Raw genomic sequence first — 17,500 nt, 5'->3', positions numbered from 1 at the left:
TCTCAACACTTCTGACCGGGAACGACTTAAAATCCTTGATGGTTCAGAGATATTCTGACCCAGTCACCTTACCTTAACAACGATTTTGGCCTTGTTAGAAGATGATCAATAATATTCACCTCACTGATGACTGGTCATAATGTTTTGGCTCATCATCAGTGTAACGTAGCTTTTGCTTCACTGTATGAAACGATCAGGACATTTCGCCTGTGCCTCACACATGAAACATCCTGGTTTAGAGTGACATGAGAATGAGAAATCCAACTCAAACGAGCTTGATTTAAGTTTCTTACCTTTGAGCCTCTCTCATTGAAAATGATCTCAACATCCAGAATCTTTCCAAATTGCTATAAAAAATAGAAACATAATAAAAACACATAAAATGTGAAACAAAAATGTACTCTAAGTCAAAACACAGCTGTTTCCATTTGATGTAATGGAAAGTGGGACTGCATCAAAAACAACACACTGTGTAATTACAACATTGATCACCAGGGGGCAGAATTGGCTCTTGTTCACATGACAGTTATGTCACTGTTTTATTGTATGATCATTAAAGCCCGACTCCTACAAAGCATCCAGTACCCCAAACATCTGCCGCAGGTCCGGGTCTCTAAAGCGGAAGGGGATGTTAGAAACGTGGAGGCGTTTTGGGGTGCCTTTGGCCTCTGAGGATTCGTCACTGCTGCCTGAACCGCCGGCAGGAACACACTGAGTCTCTGTCTGAGGTGACCCGTCTGACAGCTGAAAGAGAGTGAGACAGTCTTCTCGGTACCTTATGTGTTTCACAAAGTACAGACATAAAGTTAAGAGGTGCCATCGAGAGCTTTGACACAAAAGCTGGACCAACAGGAAGTCATTTGACACCCATGTGTTCTCTAAGGTCCTCCAAATGGCTTGAGTGATCAGGAGTCACCATATGCTCAAGGTGGGGGGTTAGCACTTACTTGGGGATTGCTTGGGTTAGAGGAGGGGGTACTGACTCCTGCCTGCAGCTCCGTTTGCCCCTGCCCCCCTGCGGGGTAACTGACGCCTCCCACAAACTCCAGCATGAGACCATTCTGGGGGGGAGGAGGAGGAGGGGGAGGGAAGGTGGAGAATGGAGGAACAAGACCCTCCTGAGCCACCATCGTGTCCTGTGACCCCTGAGAGAGAGAGCGAGAGAGAGAGCGAGAGAGCGAGAGAGCGAGAGAGAGAGGTTAATTGACTGTCTGGCCAGGATCCACAAAATAAAAGCAAGCGAGCTGGCGCAGGAAAGAAAAACAAAAAACACCAGGAGACACAAGAGCAGAAGTGAAATGAACTGGAATGGAGTCACAGAGACAGACAGCTCAACTAACATCTCTGTTGTAACTTGTGAGAGGATTTCGTGCATTAAAGATATTGTATTTCTCTCTTTGGTGACGAGAGGGTTCAGGCAGCTGTTTAAATATTCACGAGCCGCTCATAAATAATGTAGTGTTATGGACTCGGTACAAACTACACAGCAGACGGACACACAGTTGACATTAACACTACGCTAATGCCTTGACTAACATAAACTAGCAATAAACAATACTTGTACAGCTTTTAGAAATCTTAGTTTGTGGTAGTTTTGCCATTTACTAATTTATTTTAAAAATCAAAAGGTTCGGTTAATAGACAATAAACTAACATGAACAATTTTATTCACAAAAATTACAAAAAGCATGTTATCCAAGGGGAGGGCTCGGAGCTCAAAAATTTAGCCTGAACCCAGAGTCCTACCTCCTCCTTAATAGGGATATATACAACCAGCCGAGAGTGAGGAGAAGGCCTACAAGAGCTATAATGCAGAACTTAAGGAAAGCAGGAGTCACTGCACAGATACACACACACTCAATTCAGTGCTCATGTGTCTTTTGGAGGGGCTGACGGCACGGTGCATTCCTGCTTCCAGCATCCGACATCTTTTCCCTACATGGCAGCGTGGTGAGAACAGAGAGAGAGAGAGAGAGAGAGAGAGAGAGAGAGAGAGAGAGAGAGAGAAAGAAAGAGAAGGAGAGAGAGAGAGAGAGAGAGAGAGAGAGAGAGAGAGAGAGAGAGAGAGAGAGAGAGAGAGAGAGAGAGAGAGAGAGAGAGAGAGAGAGAGAGAGAGAGGGGAGAGAGAGAGAGAGAGGGACGGGGAGAGAGAGAGAGAGGGACGGGGAGAGAGAGAGAGGGACGGAGAGAGAGAGAGAGAGACTGACAGACAGAGAGGGAGAGAGACACAGAGACAGAGAGAGACACAGAGACAGAGAGAGACAGAGAGAGAGAGAGCTGGACGAGAGGGGAAGAGACGCATGGTATTTATAGCTCAGAGATCTTCTCCAGAACCATACACAGAAAGCTCTGCACAATTTAACCATCCATCATAAACTGTATCTCTCGTGCATTTATTGCAGATTTCGGCAGATCTGATGATGCTTTCAGCTGCTTACAATTTGAATTTTAGCACAATCTGATTGAATCTAACTAGAAGTTATTAATCTTATTTGTCATCAGTTTATTAGGGTTGGACGATGTCAACCAAATTGGCATCGGACGATGTCTACAGTGAAACATCGCGAGGGACGATGACATTGCCCTGCGGCGTTATAAATTGAGGCGCATCTAGGCACGAGCTGCATGGACACGCATCTTTATACAGCACGAGCTGGGCAGTTATAAATTCAGACGTGTGTTATCTGTACAGCGCGAGCTTCACAGTTATGAATTGAGGCTTGATTGTATTGTTATTCGCATTATTGACACGTCTTTTTTATACAACGCGAGCTGCGCAGACACGCGTCTTCTTTATACAACACGAGCTGCGCAGACGTGTCTTTTTTACACAATAAGAGCTGCGCAGACACACATCTCTTACACAATGCAAGCTGTGCAGACATGTATTTTTACACAATGCGAGCTGCGCAGACATGTATTTTTACACAATGCGAGCTGCGCACACATGTATTTTTACACAATGCGAGCTGCGCAGACATGTATTTTTACACAATGCGAGCTGCGCAGACACGCGTCTTTTTTATATAACGCGAGCTGATGCTGTGCAGACACGAATATTCTTTATACAATGCGAGCTGCGCAGACACGTGTCTATTTTACACAATGCGAGCTGCGCAGACTCGCGTCTTCTTTATACAACACGAGCTATGCAGACACACGTCTTGACATAACACGAGCTGCGCAGACACACGTCTTTTCTACACAATGCGAGCTGTGCAGACACGTCTTTTTACACAATGCGAGCTGCGCAGACACGTCTTTTTACACAATGCGAGCTGCGCAGACACGCGTCGTCTTTATACAACACGAGGTTCAGTTATAAAGAGCGGCTTGATTGTATTGTTATTCTGATGTTATATTTAATAAAAAAGTTGTACAGTGAAGCACCACAGCGCAGAGCAGCGAGAGTCACGTGAGGAAAGTGAAACATTTGTTGGAATCACGATGCCGGCTCAACATCGTAATGTCTGTCAGCCATCGACAGTGTTGAGCAGTAACGCATTACTTCGTAATGTTTGATTACTTTTTTGGTAACTGAGTAATTTAACGCGTTATCATTCCTAAAATAGTAATTAGATTATAGTTCCAAGCCCAGGTAACTATACGTTACAGCTGCGCTACATCGTTGCATCGTTTTATCATTTAAATTGTAAAAAGCCAAATAGCTTTTTCAAAGTCTCGATGCCTGCCTGTTGCACCCGCGATGTCATCAAACTGAAACGTGCCTGCGTGGAGAGTACTACCAAAGCCACTCCATGGAAAGCCTGCCACCTTAAGCTAAAAACTTGTAACGGCCAATGCTATCGCCTTGCGGAACGCAGGGAAGGAGACTAGACACCGGATATGATTGACTGAGGTGCCTCTCGTGATCGATGTTAGTCTTCCAGACAACATCAGATGTTCACCAACAGTAGCTACTTTTAAATCCAGATTAAAAGACACCTGTTTAGCTGTGCATTTACAACCTGAGCACTGTACTGGTTTACATCAACTGCACTTCTATTTCTAATTTCTTTTTCTTTTGCTCTTATTCTTTTTATATATACACACTCACATTTTAATCAACTTTATTGCTGTTTTATTGTCTCTTAAAATCTAAAGTATTTGTGATCTTAAATCATTTGCATTTTAAAGATACGTCTTATTTCTCTCGGTCAATCATTTTATGTAAAGCACTTTTGCCTTGCCTCGCCTTGCCAGTATTACAGACAGACCCATACATCTCCCTATCACAAGACAATCTTTGGTACTACCAGCGAAAACAAACTCAGCATGGAGAGAGAAACGTATGCGTTCTGTAGCTGGAAATACAATCATTATTTTGAGTTGATTTCTGTCAAAGGCAAGAACATTGGTGTGCGTTGTCGGTCATGTGGAGGTAAGCAAAACCCTCTCCCCGATCTCAGGGTCTCAGGTGTTTTGCCCCTTAACCTGAACACCTCGCCTGAGTGGGGCAGCGAAGACTGACTAGCCTTCACCTGCAGGAGGATTCCAACTGTGGGCGCTATTCAGCCACAGCCATCTTGAGCTAGACTCGGCTGCTGCAGCCATGTCCCTGGTGGCTTTCTTCAGCTGTCTGGAAGTAGTGCATCGATTTTGCCGGGAACCCGCGGCAGCTAACTTCAATAGGGTAGCTGGTTGCATGCCACCTCTTTACAACAGCTTCGACCAGGTCTTGGTACTTGGCTTTTTTCCGTTGGTGGGATGTGGCTAGCCTCTCTTCCCAGGGCACCGTGAGCTCAGCAATTATGATGGTTTTCGTGCTCCTGGACAGCGGGACTATATCTGGTCGGAGGGAGGTCACTGCCATGTCCTGTGCGAAGACAAGCTTCCTCTTCAGGACCACTCTCAACTCCTAGTCGGAGGCTCGTTGTAAAGAAGAGGGTGGGTTCTTGGCCACCGTGCCGGTCTTATGAGCTTTGTCTCCTTCCCTCACAAAGGTTATGGCTTCGGGTGGATGGACCTGCTTGTTATTGGCTTTGTCTCGCTGCTGTTCCACCCATTTGGCGATTTCAATGAGGACCTTGTCGTGCCTCAATCTGTACCGCCCTTCTGCCAATGCCTTTGGAAAACTGGTCAGGATGCGATTCAGAGTACAGGAAGCTGCTCCACATTGATTGCAAGATGGGTATTCCTTTCCACCCCAGATCTTTAGGTTTTTTGGTGTTGGCAGCAGGTCAGTCACCGAGCGCAGGAGAAAGCTCAACCTCCCTTGGTCGATCTGCCACAGACTCTTTGCACCACAAGGCCTCTTCTGGCTCTGGCATCAGCCCTGTTCCACTTCTTCTCACTGTAGTGTCCAACGCCCAGGCGTCCCTGGCATACCATGCTCACAATTTCCTGGTGTTTCCAGTGCATACCATGCTCACGATTTCCTGGTGTTTCCAGTGTGATTCTGCTTCCATCACGGCTCGCTGGGGCTTCCACTTTCTGCCGCATTTGATGGTCTTGCTTGCAAGTCTTACTTTCACGTCTTCAGATGAGAGGAGTGTACTGACTGCCCTTGCCTTGGCATCTTTAAACTCCTCGACCACCGATGAGACTGGCAAGGGAAGCTTGGAGGTCTTACTGTACAGGTTGATTGAACTGAATGATGGGGGGACGGCCCAGGCATTTCCGCAAGAACACAGTCTTTCCATTCCTTCCACCTGAGACACAGGAAAGTCGTAAAGTAGGAAGGGCCATTGCAGCCAGGGTATGTTGCCATACTGAAAGCACCAGACTTTAAACCTCCCGAGCAGTTGGCTGTGCTCGATTGCATTGAGCCAGGTGTTCAGCTGGGCCTTGGTATTAGTGAGATTGCCCCTACCCTTTAGGGAGCCATCATACTGCTTTCCAAGGCACCGGATCCTTTGCTCTTGGATTGTTGGGATCTCAGAGCCTTCCCAGATAGCACAGGTACATCTATAAGACGTCTGCTAAAGATCTGGAGATCTGGAAAACATCTGCTGTGTAAAAACATCTGCTAAACATCTTAGAAAGAGCTGTTGTACGTCTATTCTAAATCACACACATCTTCCAGACATCTTCTAGAGGTCTATATGACGTCTGACAGCAGACGTCTCAGAGATGTGGGGCAGATGAGCAAACAGCATCTGCCAGATGTCTTGCAGATGAAAATGCAGACATCAAATAGATGTCTGCCAGATGTACGTGTGCTATCAGGGTTGGATGTTGAAGATGTGTCCTGTTAGCTTCCCCTTCAAAATACTGAGGCTCCTTGACTTTTCCAATTTAAACTGCAGGCGTGACCATATTGCCATCTTTTCCAGTGCGCTCAAGATCCACTGTGAACCCTGTAGATGGAGTCATCACGGTCACGTCATCCATGAAAGCTCGACAAGCTGGGTGTCTCCTGCTGTCGTCTGCTTTTGGGCCTCTGCACTGCATTCCTCCTGCCTTTAGCAACAGATTCATAGCCGCTATGAACAGGGCCACGGAAATTGTGCATCCTGCCATAATGCCCTTCTCGAGCCTTTGCCATTTGGTGGTGACGCTTCCAACGGTGAACCTCATCTGCAGCGCATCCATGTGTGCCATTACAAGCTCAACTACCTCTGATGGAACTCTGTAGTGATCCAATGCCTTTCAGATCAGCTGGTGTGGGACGCTTGGATAGGCTTTGGCGAGGTCCAGCCAAACAACAGAGATTGTGTTGTTGTTACTCTTGGCTTCGTTGATGAACTGGCTAATCACTGCTGTATGCTCCAGGCAGCCAGAATATCACTGTACTCCTCCTTTTTGGACACTTGGTTAGCCTTTTGGCGATGATGGACCAGAAGATTTTCCCCTCTACGTCCAGCAGGGAAATCTCCCGGAACTGGTCGAGTCTTGTGGAATTGAGCTCTTTTGGCACAAAGCAACCCTCAGCGAAAGTCCAGAGCCCGGGTTCCAGCTTCTTCCACAGTGTCCGTAGAAGCTTTGAGAGTCTCTTCAGCAGCAGTGGGCAGCATTTATAGATTTTATAGGTGGTGCCTGATGGTCCTGGGGCTGATCCCGCTCGTGCTTTTGTCACCACTGCCCTCACTTCATCCATGGTGAAGTCTGCCATGTTAAAAGGGGTGTGTGGTGTAAGAATCGGCAGTTGGAAAGGGCATTTGCCCAGAGGAATACCTCTGGAGGAGTCTCTGAGTGCAGCCGTCACACGATTTGAATTTACTATGAATCAACTTCTACTGTCGAGTGCCAGGCTGCTATTAGCAACATGTTATGTTTTGTCAGACTAGTTTTTGCTGCTCTAACGTTGTTGTATTTGTTAAATGACAAAGAAATCATCATAGAAATATGCAGAAGCACTAGTTAAGATATACAAGTTATAAGAAACTAAGGAGAGACTTTTTACATTATGGAGTATGCAGGTTTAGAAATACTAGTTAACACAGATTAATTTGCCCAACACTGGCCATCGGCATCGTCTATCGGCCCAACACCACTGTATTGCTAATTATTATTATTCAGATGAATTCAATTGTGACATTTAATAATAATCACATTCTTTCGTGACGATGAAAGACTTTCTTCAGCTCATCATAGACACGCGTCTCTGTGTGTGTGTGTGCGCAGACGTGTTCAACGGAGCGAGAGCTTCTAAACACTGACTGCTTTAGTTACGGGTCAGCTGGCGTCCCGCTGTCATCGATGCAGCCGTGACACTACAGTAACACACAACTCTTACCATCAGCAGCACTCAACACTGCACCTCATACAGATTACTGACTACTGAACATTCAGAGGCGTGACGGAGGCATAGTAAAACTGCATTAATTTAAACAGTTTTTATCATTAACTAATTGTATTTGTCGCGTAATGTGACTTTTACACTTCACACAAGATTGTGCAGAAAATGAGATCAACAGAAGGATCTCTTCACGTTTCATAAAACATAGACAGGACCCCTCGCCCAACCTTGACATCACGGAGCTGTCGGCTGATTGGCCAGCTCTAATCTGATCTCACTGCTCTCTCTCTGAACGCCGCGATCATTCATCGCTCACAGACCAATCAGCATGCAGCGGTCTGTGTGGTCCAAAGGTCCTGAATTCAAATCTGGAAACAAATAAAACCTCTGAAACAAGCACAAACGCTTGTGTTCGAGTGTGAATGTTTATCTGTCACACTCCGCCCTCAGCACATGGGCTACGGTCAGGAAACTCGTTCATCTCGTTTGGGTAAATGATGGCTTCTTTACACAACACACCATTGTGAACACAATATTTAGCAAAAGACGCCCATGATGACAGTTGTGATCTGTACGTTCAGAGTGAACGTCGTCCCACGTGTTGATCTCTCGACCGCAGCGCCACCCCTGAACTCTCCCAACAATTACAAATCAACACAAGAAAAGTGAACTAATCGCACAACACGGACACGACTCGCTCTTTTTAAAGCAATATTCTGGGTAAAATACAACTCGAGCGGCAGCTGTTAGAGGAAATTCTCTCTCACTTTCATCCTCCCTTCAAATGAAATGAATGCAGAATAGGAGATTTACTGGATTTTGACATCAGGAATCATTTAGTATTGTTATAGGTGACCAAACCACTCTTTTGTTGTGTGTGTGATCAGATGTCTTAATGTTTCCTAATGAAGAAAGATCTGTGTTAGCTGTTTTAGGGCAAATACAGATATAGATTTCTACACAATCATGTTTGCCGTGAGCATTACATTCATAGAGATTTCATGTTTAAAAGAGCGTATGTATCAGATGTGCCATACAATATTCTACAGTCAACAGAGATAGAGAGAGATGATATTTCAGGTAAATAGAGACACAGGCTGTGCTCAGAATGACGTTTTATTGAGTACAGCAAGTACTACTTTTTTAATGTAAAACAAAATGGCATTATTCCAAAATAATGTATTTCATTTCGAGTTAGGCATCATTTCAAATATTGTGATATTTTATTGTCATTGATTATTCTGCGTACTTGTAGTTATCCGGGGTTATCTTTACAAAACAATTCAACAGGATATAAATCAAAGCAGATATTATTTCTTGTTATTTCCTTCATTACCAGGGTTTTTCCTGGCTCAAAATGAGGCGGAGGTGGTGCCATCCTGATCTTGTACACACACACGTAGGCCTACCGTACCTTTAAGTGGCTTAACCAAAGTGACTGAGTTTGACATATTAAAAGTTCTAAAATAAAATTAGATAAAAATGACAATTATTATATAAAACATTACTTTTATTCAACCAAACATATTTTTTTAATCAAATAAAGCTTTTTTATCATTTCAACTAACTTTTCAGCCCACAATAGCCAACTGAATTAACCAGTCTTACTAAATGATCAAAGCTCATTCACATCTTGAATTACCTGTGTCACTTTAAATGATTCAATGATCTCTTACATTCGCTAGTGACTGAAAAGTTCAATAGTTTAAATGAATCTGTTCAAATGAGTCATTCGTGTGCGAGTCGTTCTAAACGCAATGTGTGTTCATAGTGGCGAACTCTCTGTGTGTACAGTATACACTGATTCAACGATCCAACTGCACAGCTAAAGACATTACAATGATGTATGTCATGTTAATTTAAGAAATTTAAAGAAATTAAAAGTACTTGGATGCAAAACAAACAGGCGTGAAACACAGGCTGGCTCTTGTTCTGCATCTCTTTTTAGCGCCTCAGTGTGCTGAAAACGAAACAGCGCCTCCACTGTGGCGTAATGTCGCAACTGCAGTTACAAATGACAGTCTGTTAAATGCATGCAGCATTTCTTGTGAAGACTCGCAACATAATTTTGGCGAGAGCCTGAGGCGGCACGGCATTTGACGGAGACGGCCGCCTCCAATTTCTCTATACAGGAAAAACCCTGATTACAGTTATACAGTTATGGATATGTATGGAATAGGGCTGAAACGATTCCTCGAGTAACGAGTTATTCGAATACAAAAAATCATCGAGGCAATTTGTGTTGCCTCGAAGCCTCGTTTAATCCATTTAACTACAGTACAGACGGAGCACTGCGTTTCCCCACGGACCTTTATTACTGACGCACAGCCCGCTAAACTTTGTTACAGGGCTCTCAAGTCTTACGCATTAACCGTGAGACACACGCATGTTAGTCTGTTCACACGCATGTCTCATGCTGATAAATAAGTGATCGCTTATTGAAATGGTGAACTGCTATTTTACTTGGTTTTAGTCTATTTTTCGAGTAAAACTTGTTTTCCGGCTGCATTGAGTCCATAAAACTACATGCGGACTTGTGGATGCCGAATCCTGTTATTTACACATCATCTGTCTGTTCTGAGTGAATGAACTGCACAGTTTAACATGCTACACGTGTGACGCTCATGAATTTGTCTGCGTCTGCGCTGAATGAGCACATAAACTTAATCTCCAGAGTTGCTCTGAGAGTTTACTTCAGCACATTTTACTGAGTGAAGCTAACGCCCTAAAAAATAAGCGTCTTCCGACGACCTGCCAAAATAAAAGTCAGATTAACTCGGTATTTTTATGTGGACAAATATATTACTATTTAATATTAAAAAAAGAAACAAACTAATTTAGATAAACTAAATGCATCATGCATAAGCTGAAGTTAGTTGTTTACCTTTGAAATTATTCTTTCTATTTTTATTAATATTTCATATTTATACATTTGTATTAGGCCTATATTGCATTTTGAATGTAATATGGCAATGGAATGTAGTAAATGGGTTTAGTTTTCACAGATATGAATGTATGCAATTTCAGCAATAAATATGTAAATTTTTCTAAAAAGGAAACAAATTAGTTGCTCATTTTAAGAGACCTGTCTTATTTTCTCTTGTATATTTAGTATTGCTCTTTAATAAAGAAAACGTACTTATTATCCGAATACCCGATTAATCGACGGAAAATCAGTAGAATACTCGATTACTAAAATAATCAATAGCTGCAGCCCTAGTATGGAACAATGCATTGTGGGACACAGGATTGTTGTATAGAGAGGTATCTGTACACTGTTGCATTCTGGGTATAAAAGTATATATTGAGCATAGTAAATTCACAGCAGAAATACGCATGTTAGCTGTGCTGTTCCAAACAACAGCCTTAGATTTCTACAGATGACAGACGTGACTTTTAGAATAGAATCATACAGATTTCACTTCATAAAGCAACTGTGTGTGTGTGTAATGGTGGCAGGTAAATGAAACGTCTCTCCCACCCTTCAGGCCAAATGCTGGGTGGGGTTCAAATACCTGAACTTCTCTCAAGAACTGCTAATAAATACAACTGCAGTCTCTCATTAAGTATTAACATGTATAGAGTTTTACTGCCTGCGTTTAGAATAAACTGCACACACACGCACGCACGCACGCACACATCTCAAACCTGTGGACAGTGAGATTTATGCACCTCGTTTACTAATAGTATGATTTAAATGTGCCCACTCTATTTTTGACATTGACTACATTTGTTAGGACATAATCAAGCATTTTCTAAGCTGAACCTGTACACACACACACGCACGCACGTTGTACTATATTAGTCAGGAAATTCTGTAAACTACTGTTTTTATTTTACACTGTGTCTACACCGGACGCAACCGGCGTGACATGACACAACAGAAGACATTAGAAATGCATTAGAACCCATTATAATTTTACATTTTGTCCACACTGGATGCTACACAGTGTTAGGCTAATGATATGATCTATCCTCTAAATACAAAAGAAACATGATTCAACCGATTTATGAGTCTAAATTTAGTGAGGAGCAGTTGGTTGTCATAACCTTTCACGAGACAAACAAACAAACGGATATCAGCTTACATCTGAAACACACACACATCTGCCTTTATAGTAGCTATAGCTAAATTTTCCCACAGATTCCGTCTGTCACCTTTAAAAGTCCATTTCCATTCCCTGCCCCCAACCAACCAATTCCTGCTTTTAAAGGAAAACATTGAGATAACAGCTGCTCGGACCCTCGGGAAACCACAGGAGAGGGGGAGGGCGAGCGAGAGACAGGTCAAATCAGTAAAGAGAGAGAGAGACAGGTTCCAGGGTATGAGAGGGAGAGAGCAACAATAAAAGAGTGATTTATATCACTGCGTCTGCATGTTAATACTGAAGCTGTGTGTGAGAGATGACTGTTGTCAGACACCTGGCCCGTTCACTCAAGAGACAGCTGGAGAAACACACCAGACGTTCTGCCCCGCATTCAGATCTGCCCGTTACAAACACACGCACAACCATGTTTGATGTGTAGCTGCAGAAAGTCTATTCTAACAAACATAAACATAAAAACAACAGACATCTTACTGGACAGACAGAACTGGTGAATGAAACCGAGAATGAGCGTCACACAAACATACACGCTGTCAGTGAACAACACAAAAGATTGAAAACACTTACCGACAGCACATGAGGATAAAACAATCCCATCATCCTATTCCACACACAACTACACAACACTACACCGACTCATACACGTGTCCCTCTGACTGTGTGTGACTGACACATACAAGATCTCTCTCTCTGTCTCTCTGGATTAGATCCTGCATGTTCATGTCTCGTGTCCTCCTGCAGGCTCCTCCCACATCTCTCTCTCTCTCTCTGTAGCTCTAGTGGTGTAAATCTCTGATGTATCTGACAGAACCAGCACATCACAGTCTTTACTTACATGTATTACAGTGACATCATTTATAGCAATAAACGTGACGGGAGGATTTTTGTCGCATCGCTGCATCAAACGCTTGTGGGATAAACAACTTTAGTGAACAAATGAGCTTGTCTGTGCCTCATCTTCCATGATGCGTGCAAATCTACACATTGTTACATAAACTTCAAATTGAAATATTCGGCAAATAATTAAATAAAATCCCAAACCAATAGTAAACGACCAATGAACCTACATTAAACAATATAAACTGTAGCTACTACGGTTTACACACATGTTTTCAGTCAGCATGTTAACCGATTAGACAGTCAAGACATCGCTCCCGACACAAGTTACTACACGCGCATACAACACGTCATGGCAAAGTGCCTCTGGAATTCGTGCTCTCTCAGTATTTGAGAAATACTAAACCAATAAAATCAATATCATATAATGTCAGATGTGAAGGTCAGAGGTGAGCGGCTGGTGATAAAGGGATAAAGAGATGGATGGAGAGATTACACAGAGAAAAAGATCAAGAGTGGGATTAACTACACTACGTGAACCATCCCAACACAAATACAATCTGCTGCTGTAATACTCAACGCTAATCTCAAACATCAAAATCAACAGCCGTCTGTCTCTAGCTCAATTCATTCTTTTCAGTGAGTACCATCAATACATGAACACATATCAGGACACCTGTATCCATGGAAACCAATGTAGTATTCTCTAGTATAACGTTTTTTGGCAGTTGTTAATTTTGATTTGACAACGGAAAAAAACTGGGCTAGTTTTCTTTCCTTTTGGGCGGGTTTTGAGGGGTCATTGCGCTGGAAATATTTCTTGGACCTGGCAACCCTGGCTGGAAAACACTTTTCTAGACAAAAAGGTGAAAATATCTGAGGGCGTGGGAGTGTGACGGATAAAGTATTGACCTTTCCTTAATTGAACAGCAACTGAACCTTGACATTTCCACCCCTTACAGCCAGAGTGTGTTTGTAAACACAGATCACATGACCACGAGTGACTCTCACACATTCTAATTGACCATCAACTGATTTATATTCATATCTGCAAGTCGCCAGTGAGCAAACTTAAGGAAACTGTGGCAAAGAATGCATTTACATATAAATTTAGTCATTTAGCATAGGGCTGCACGATCATGGGTAAAATGATAATCGCGATTATTTTGCTCAAAGTTGTAATCACGATTAATAACCACAATTATTCTGTCATCTTAGAACTTTTGTTTTTCATTTCACTTCAGCATATTTAATCAGCTGCCTTTAAACTTCTTCAACACCGTATTTCAAAGCACGCAATCATCTAAACTAGTGCTGCAGCTATCGATTATTTTAGTAATTGAGTATTCTACTGATTTTTTCCATCGATTAATCGGGTATTCCGATAATAAGTACTTTTTCTTTATTAAAGAGCAATACTAAATATACAAGAGAAAATAAGACAGGTCTCTTAAAATGAACAACTAATTTGTTTCCTTTTTAGAAAAATTGTAATTTTATTGCTTAAATTGCATACATTCATATCTGTGAAAACTAAACCCATTTACTACATTACATTGCCATATTACATTCAAAATGCAATATAATACAAATGTATAAATAAGAAACATTAATAAAAATAGAAAGAATAATTTAAAAGGTAAACAACTAACTTCATCTTATGCATGATGCATTTAGTTTATATAAATTAATTTTAGTTTCTTTTTTTTACTATTACATAGTAATACATTTGTCCACATAAAATACTGAGTTAACCGGACTTTTATTTGGCAGGTTTTCGTAAGACACTTATTTTTTAGTATGTCTGTTTCTTTACTCAAACAATAAAATGTTCGTGAAATAAACTCGGAGACAAATTCATGAGCATCACGCGTGTAGCACGTTAAACTGTGCAGTTCATTCACTCAGACACGCAGAACAGACAGATGACATGTGTAAATAACAGGATTCGGCGTCCGCATCTAGTTTGATGGACTCAATCCAGCCGGAAAACAAGTTTCACTCGCAAAATAGACTAAAACAGTAAAATAGCAGTTCACCATTTAAATAAGCTATCAGTTATTTATCAGCATGAGAAACACGTGTGAGCGTGTGAACAGACTCAAATGCATGTGTCTCACGGTGAATGCGTGAGACTTGAGAGCCCTGTAACATGAATAGAGTTTAGCGGGCTGTGCGTCAGTAATAACGGTCCGTGGGGAAACGCAGCGGTCCGTGTGTACTGTAGTTAAATGGATTAAACAAAGCTTCGAGGCTTTCGAGTAACTCAGGGAATCGTTTCAGCCGTAATCTAAACACACATTTTGTGACCTTTGGAATGAAACCTTGCTACTCCATTTCTGATTTCTTGTTTTTTTTTAATATAAATTATTACTATTGGTCACCCTTCATGTTTGTCTGTTGCAAATAAAAAAAGTGTTCAAATGTTACAAATCCGGTGTTAAAATGTGGTGTTTTTTTAATTTCTTGTAAAGTTGCAGTTTAGCGATGCAAGCTTTCAGTCCAAGTCCAACAGTGATGATCTTCTGACCTTATCAGGAGTTTTGTGCTTGATTTTAAAACATTAATATCACAACAATTATGTTCAATTAATTGTGGGGAGCATACATCGTTATCACGATTAAAATATGATTATTTTAATCGTAACCTAATTTAGCAGACGCTTTTATCCAAAGCTACTTACAAATGAGGTAAACAATGGAAGCAGTTGGAATAACATAAGGACAACAAAAAGCATAAGTGCAGTAAAACTGGTCTCATACAGCCTACCACAGTATACAGTGTTAAGGGTTTTTTATATATAGAAAGAGTAGAAAAGAGATAGAAGTCAGAACTGATCATTCAGGTGCTGACAGAAGAGATGTGTTTGCAGCAGATTCTTAAAGATGGCTCCAGAATCTGCTGATCTTGTAGCAGAGGTCAGATCATTCCACAGATGGAATACGTGAGAGAGATTTTTTACCTTTTTTGGGATGGCACTACAACACGTCGTTCGTTTGCAGAGCGTAGGGATCTGGCGGGTACATAAGTCTGCATTAGCGAGTGAAGATAAGGGGGTGCCGAACCAGTGGTGGTCTTGTAGGCCAGGAGCAGAGTCTTGAATTTGATTCGAGTGACTATAGGGAGCCAATGTAACTTAATGAAGAGAGGAGTGACGTGCGCTCTCTTCGGTTCATTAAAGACCACTCGTGCCGCTGCATTCTGGATCATCTGTAGAGGTTTGGTTGAGCAAGCTGGAAGTCCAGCCAGTAGCGCGTTGCAGTAGTCCAGTCTGGACAGAACAAGAGCCTGAACTAGGACTTGTGTAGCATGCTTGGACAGGAAAGGTCTAACTTTCCTAATGTTGTAGAGGATGAATCTACAGGACCGGGTGGTGCTGACAACATGGCAATGAAATTGTCATTTTCATCTTTTATCTACATAATAGTCTCCAAACGCTATGCCAATTTTATACCAAACACCAAACTCCAAATTTCTCATTTCAACCGCCATGTTGGATTTATTTTTATCCACCAAGTTTGTCACAGTGCATTCTGAGATACTGCGTTCTGAAAAAGAGCACCTGTCTGTCTGTCTGTGTGTGTGTCTGTGTGTCTGTCTGTCTGGTGTGGAGACACAGAAGTGTCTCTGCAGCATCTCGTACGGCCGCTGCAGCGTGTCACGCATACTTTAATTGCCCTCCATGTTTAATTGGTCTACAGTGGTGTATGATCAGATTACACGCGCCTCGCCGGGCTTCAGACCCCTCTATTGTTCAGACATTAAAACAAGAGGATAATGACAACATGAGGGACAAACAGCCGAGAGCGAGAGGGGATGAAGAGGTTTTACAGCAGCGATTAAAGTTTAACAGTTATATATTATAGTCCAAAAGATCTGCTGTAGTTAATATTTTATGTGGATGAAAGGCGCAGAGAACTGTGGGTGATTCCCTGTTTTGCAGTTTTGGAGGACTTCCATCAACTATTTTAATACAGACATTAAAAATGTGTCTGGTTTGAAATGTTTAAATTTCACTGCAAAAATCAAAGCACATTTTCCCCCAAATTAAATATAAATATAAAAGCAGTAATGAAAACATATACTACAATTACATTAAAATGAAGTTAGTTATAAATAAGGTACATTAAACACTCAACACATTATAAATAATTACAATTCTTTAATTACGAGAAAAAATGCTACATAACTTTTTTCAGTTCTCCAAAATCTGGCTTCATAATCTCAGAGATTGTTTTTATTTGAGGTTCAGTTAAGATCTGAATAAACGTCTGTCCAGAGAATGAAGAAAGAAACATCTGGAGTCCATGTGTGTGAATCAGACCGAGAGAGAGAGAGAGACAGAGAGAGAGAGAGACAGAGAGAGACAGAGAGAGACAGAGAGAGTGAGAGAGAGAGAGAGAGAGAGAGAGAGAGAGAGAGAGAGAGAGAGAGAGAGAGAGAGAGAGAGAGAGAGAGAGAGAGAGAGAGAGAGAGAGAGAGAGAGAGAGAGAGAGAGAGAGAGAGAGAGAGCGAGAGAGAGAGAGAGAGAGAGAGAGAGAGAGAGAGAGAGAGAGAGTGAGTGAGTGAGTGAGTGAGTGAGTGAGTGAGTGAGTGAGTGAGTGAGTGAGTGAGTGAGTGAGTGAGTGAGTGAGTGAGTGAGTGAGTGAGTGAGTGAGTGAGTGAGTGAGTGAGTGAGTGAGTGAGTGAGTGAGTGAGTGAGTGAGTGAGTGAGTGAGTGAGTGAGTGAGTGAGTGAGTGAGTGAGTGAGTGAGTGAGTGAATGATTAATGAGTGAGTGAGTGAGTGAGTGAGTGAGTGAGTGAGTGAGTGAGTGAGTGAGTGAGTGAGTGAGTGAGAGAGAGAGAGAGAGAGTGAGAGAGAGAGAGAGAGAGAGA

At 42.2% G+C, this 17,500-nt stretch overlaps 1 protein-coding gene across 8 annotated transcripts in view; it reads right to left on the bottom strand.

The window, feature by feature from the left end:
* Positions 1-17,500, bottom strand: part of rbfox2 (RNA binding fox-1 homolog 2) — a 40,831-nt gene that overhangs the window by 14,640 nt on the left and 8,691 nt on the right. For 6 of the 8 annotated variants that reach the window (XM_057338757.1, XM_057338759.1, XM_057338756.1 and 3 more), the window contains exons 2-4: positions 948-1,145; positions 586-744; positions 294-347 (exon numbers count right to left, since the gene is read on the bottom strand). In XM_057338757.1, coding sequence (XP_057194740.1) covers positions 294-347; positions 586-744; positions 948-1,145 — 411 coding nt within the window. Of the gene's footprint in view, positions 1-293; positions 348-585; positions 745-947; positions 1,146-12,103; positions 12,225-12,354; positions 12,531-17,500 lie in introns of those variants that run through there. The other 2 variants (XM_057338758.1, XM_057338755.1) reach the window with 2 other exon arrangements.

Source organism: Triplophysa rosa, linkage group LG7 (genome assembly GCF_024868665.1).
Source record: "Triplophysa rosa linkage group LG7, Trosa_1v2, whole genome shotgun sequence".
Lineage (NCBI taxonomy): Eukaryota > Metazoa > Chordata > Actinopteri > Cypriniformes > Nemacheilidae > Triplophysa > Triplophysa rosa.
This window is presented reverse-complemented; position numbering and strand designations above follow the sequence as displayed.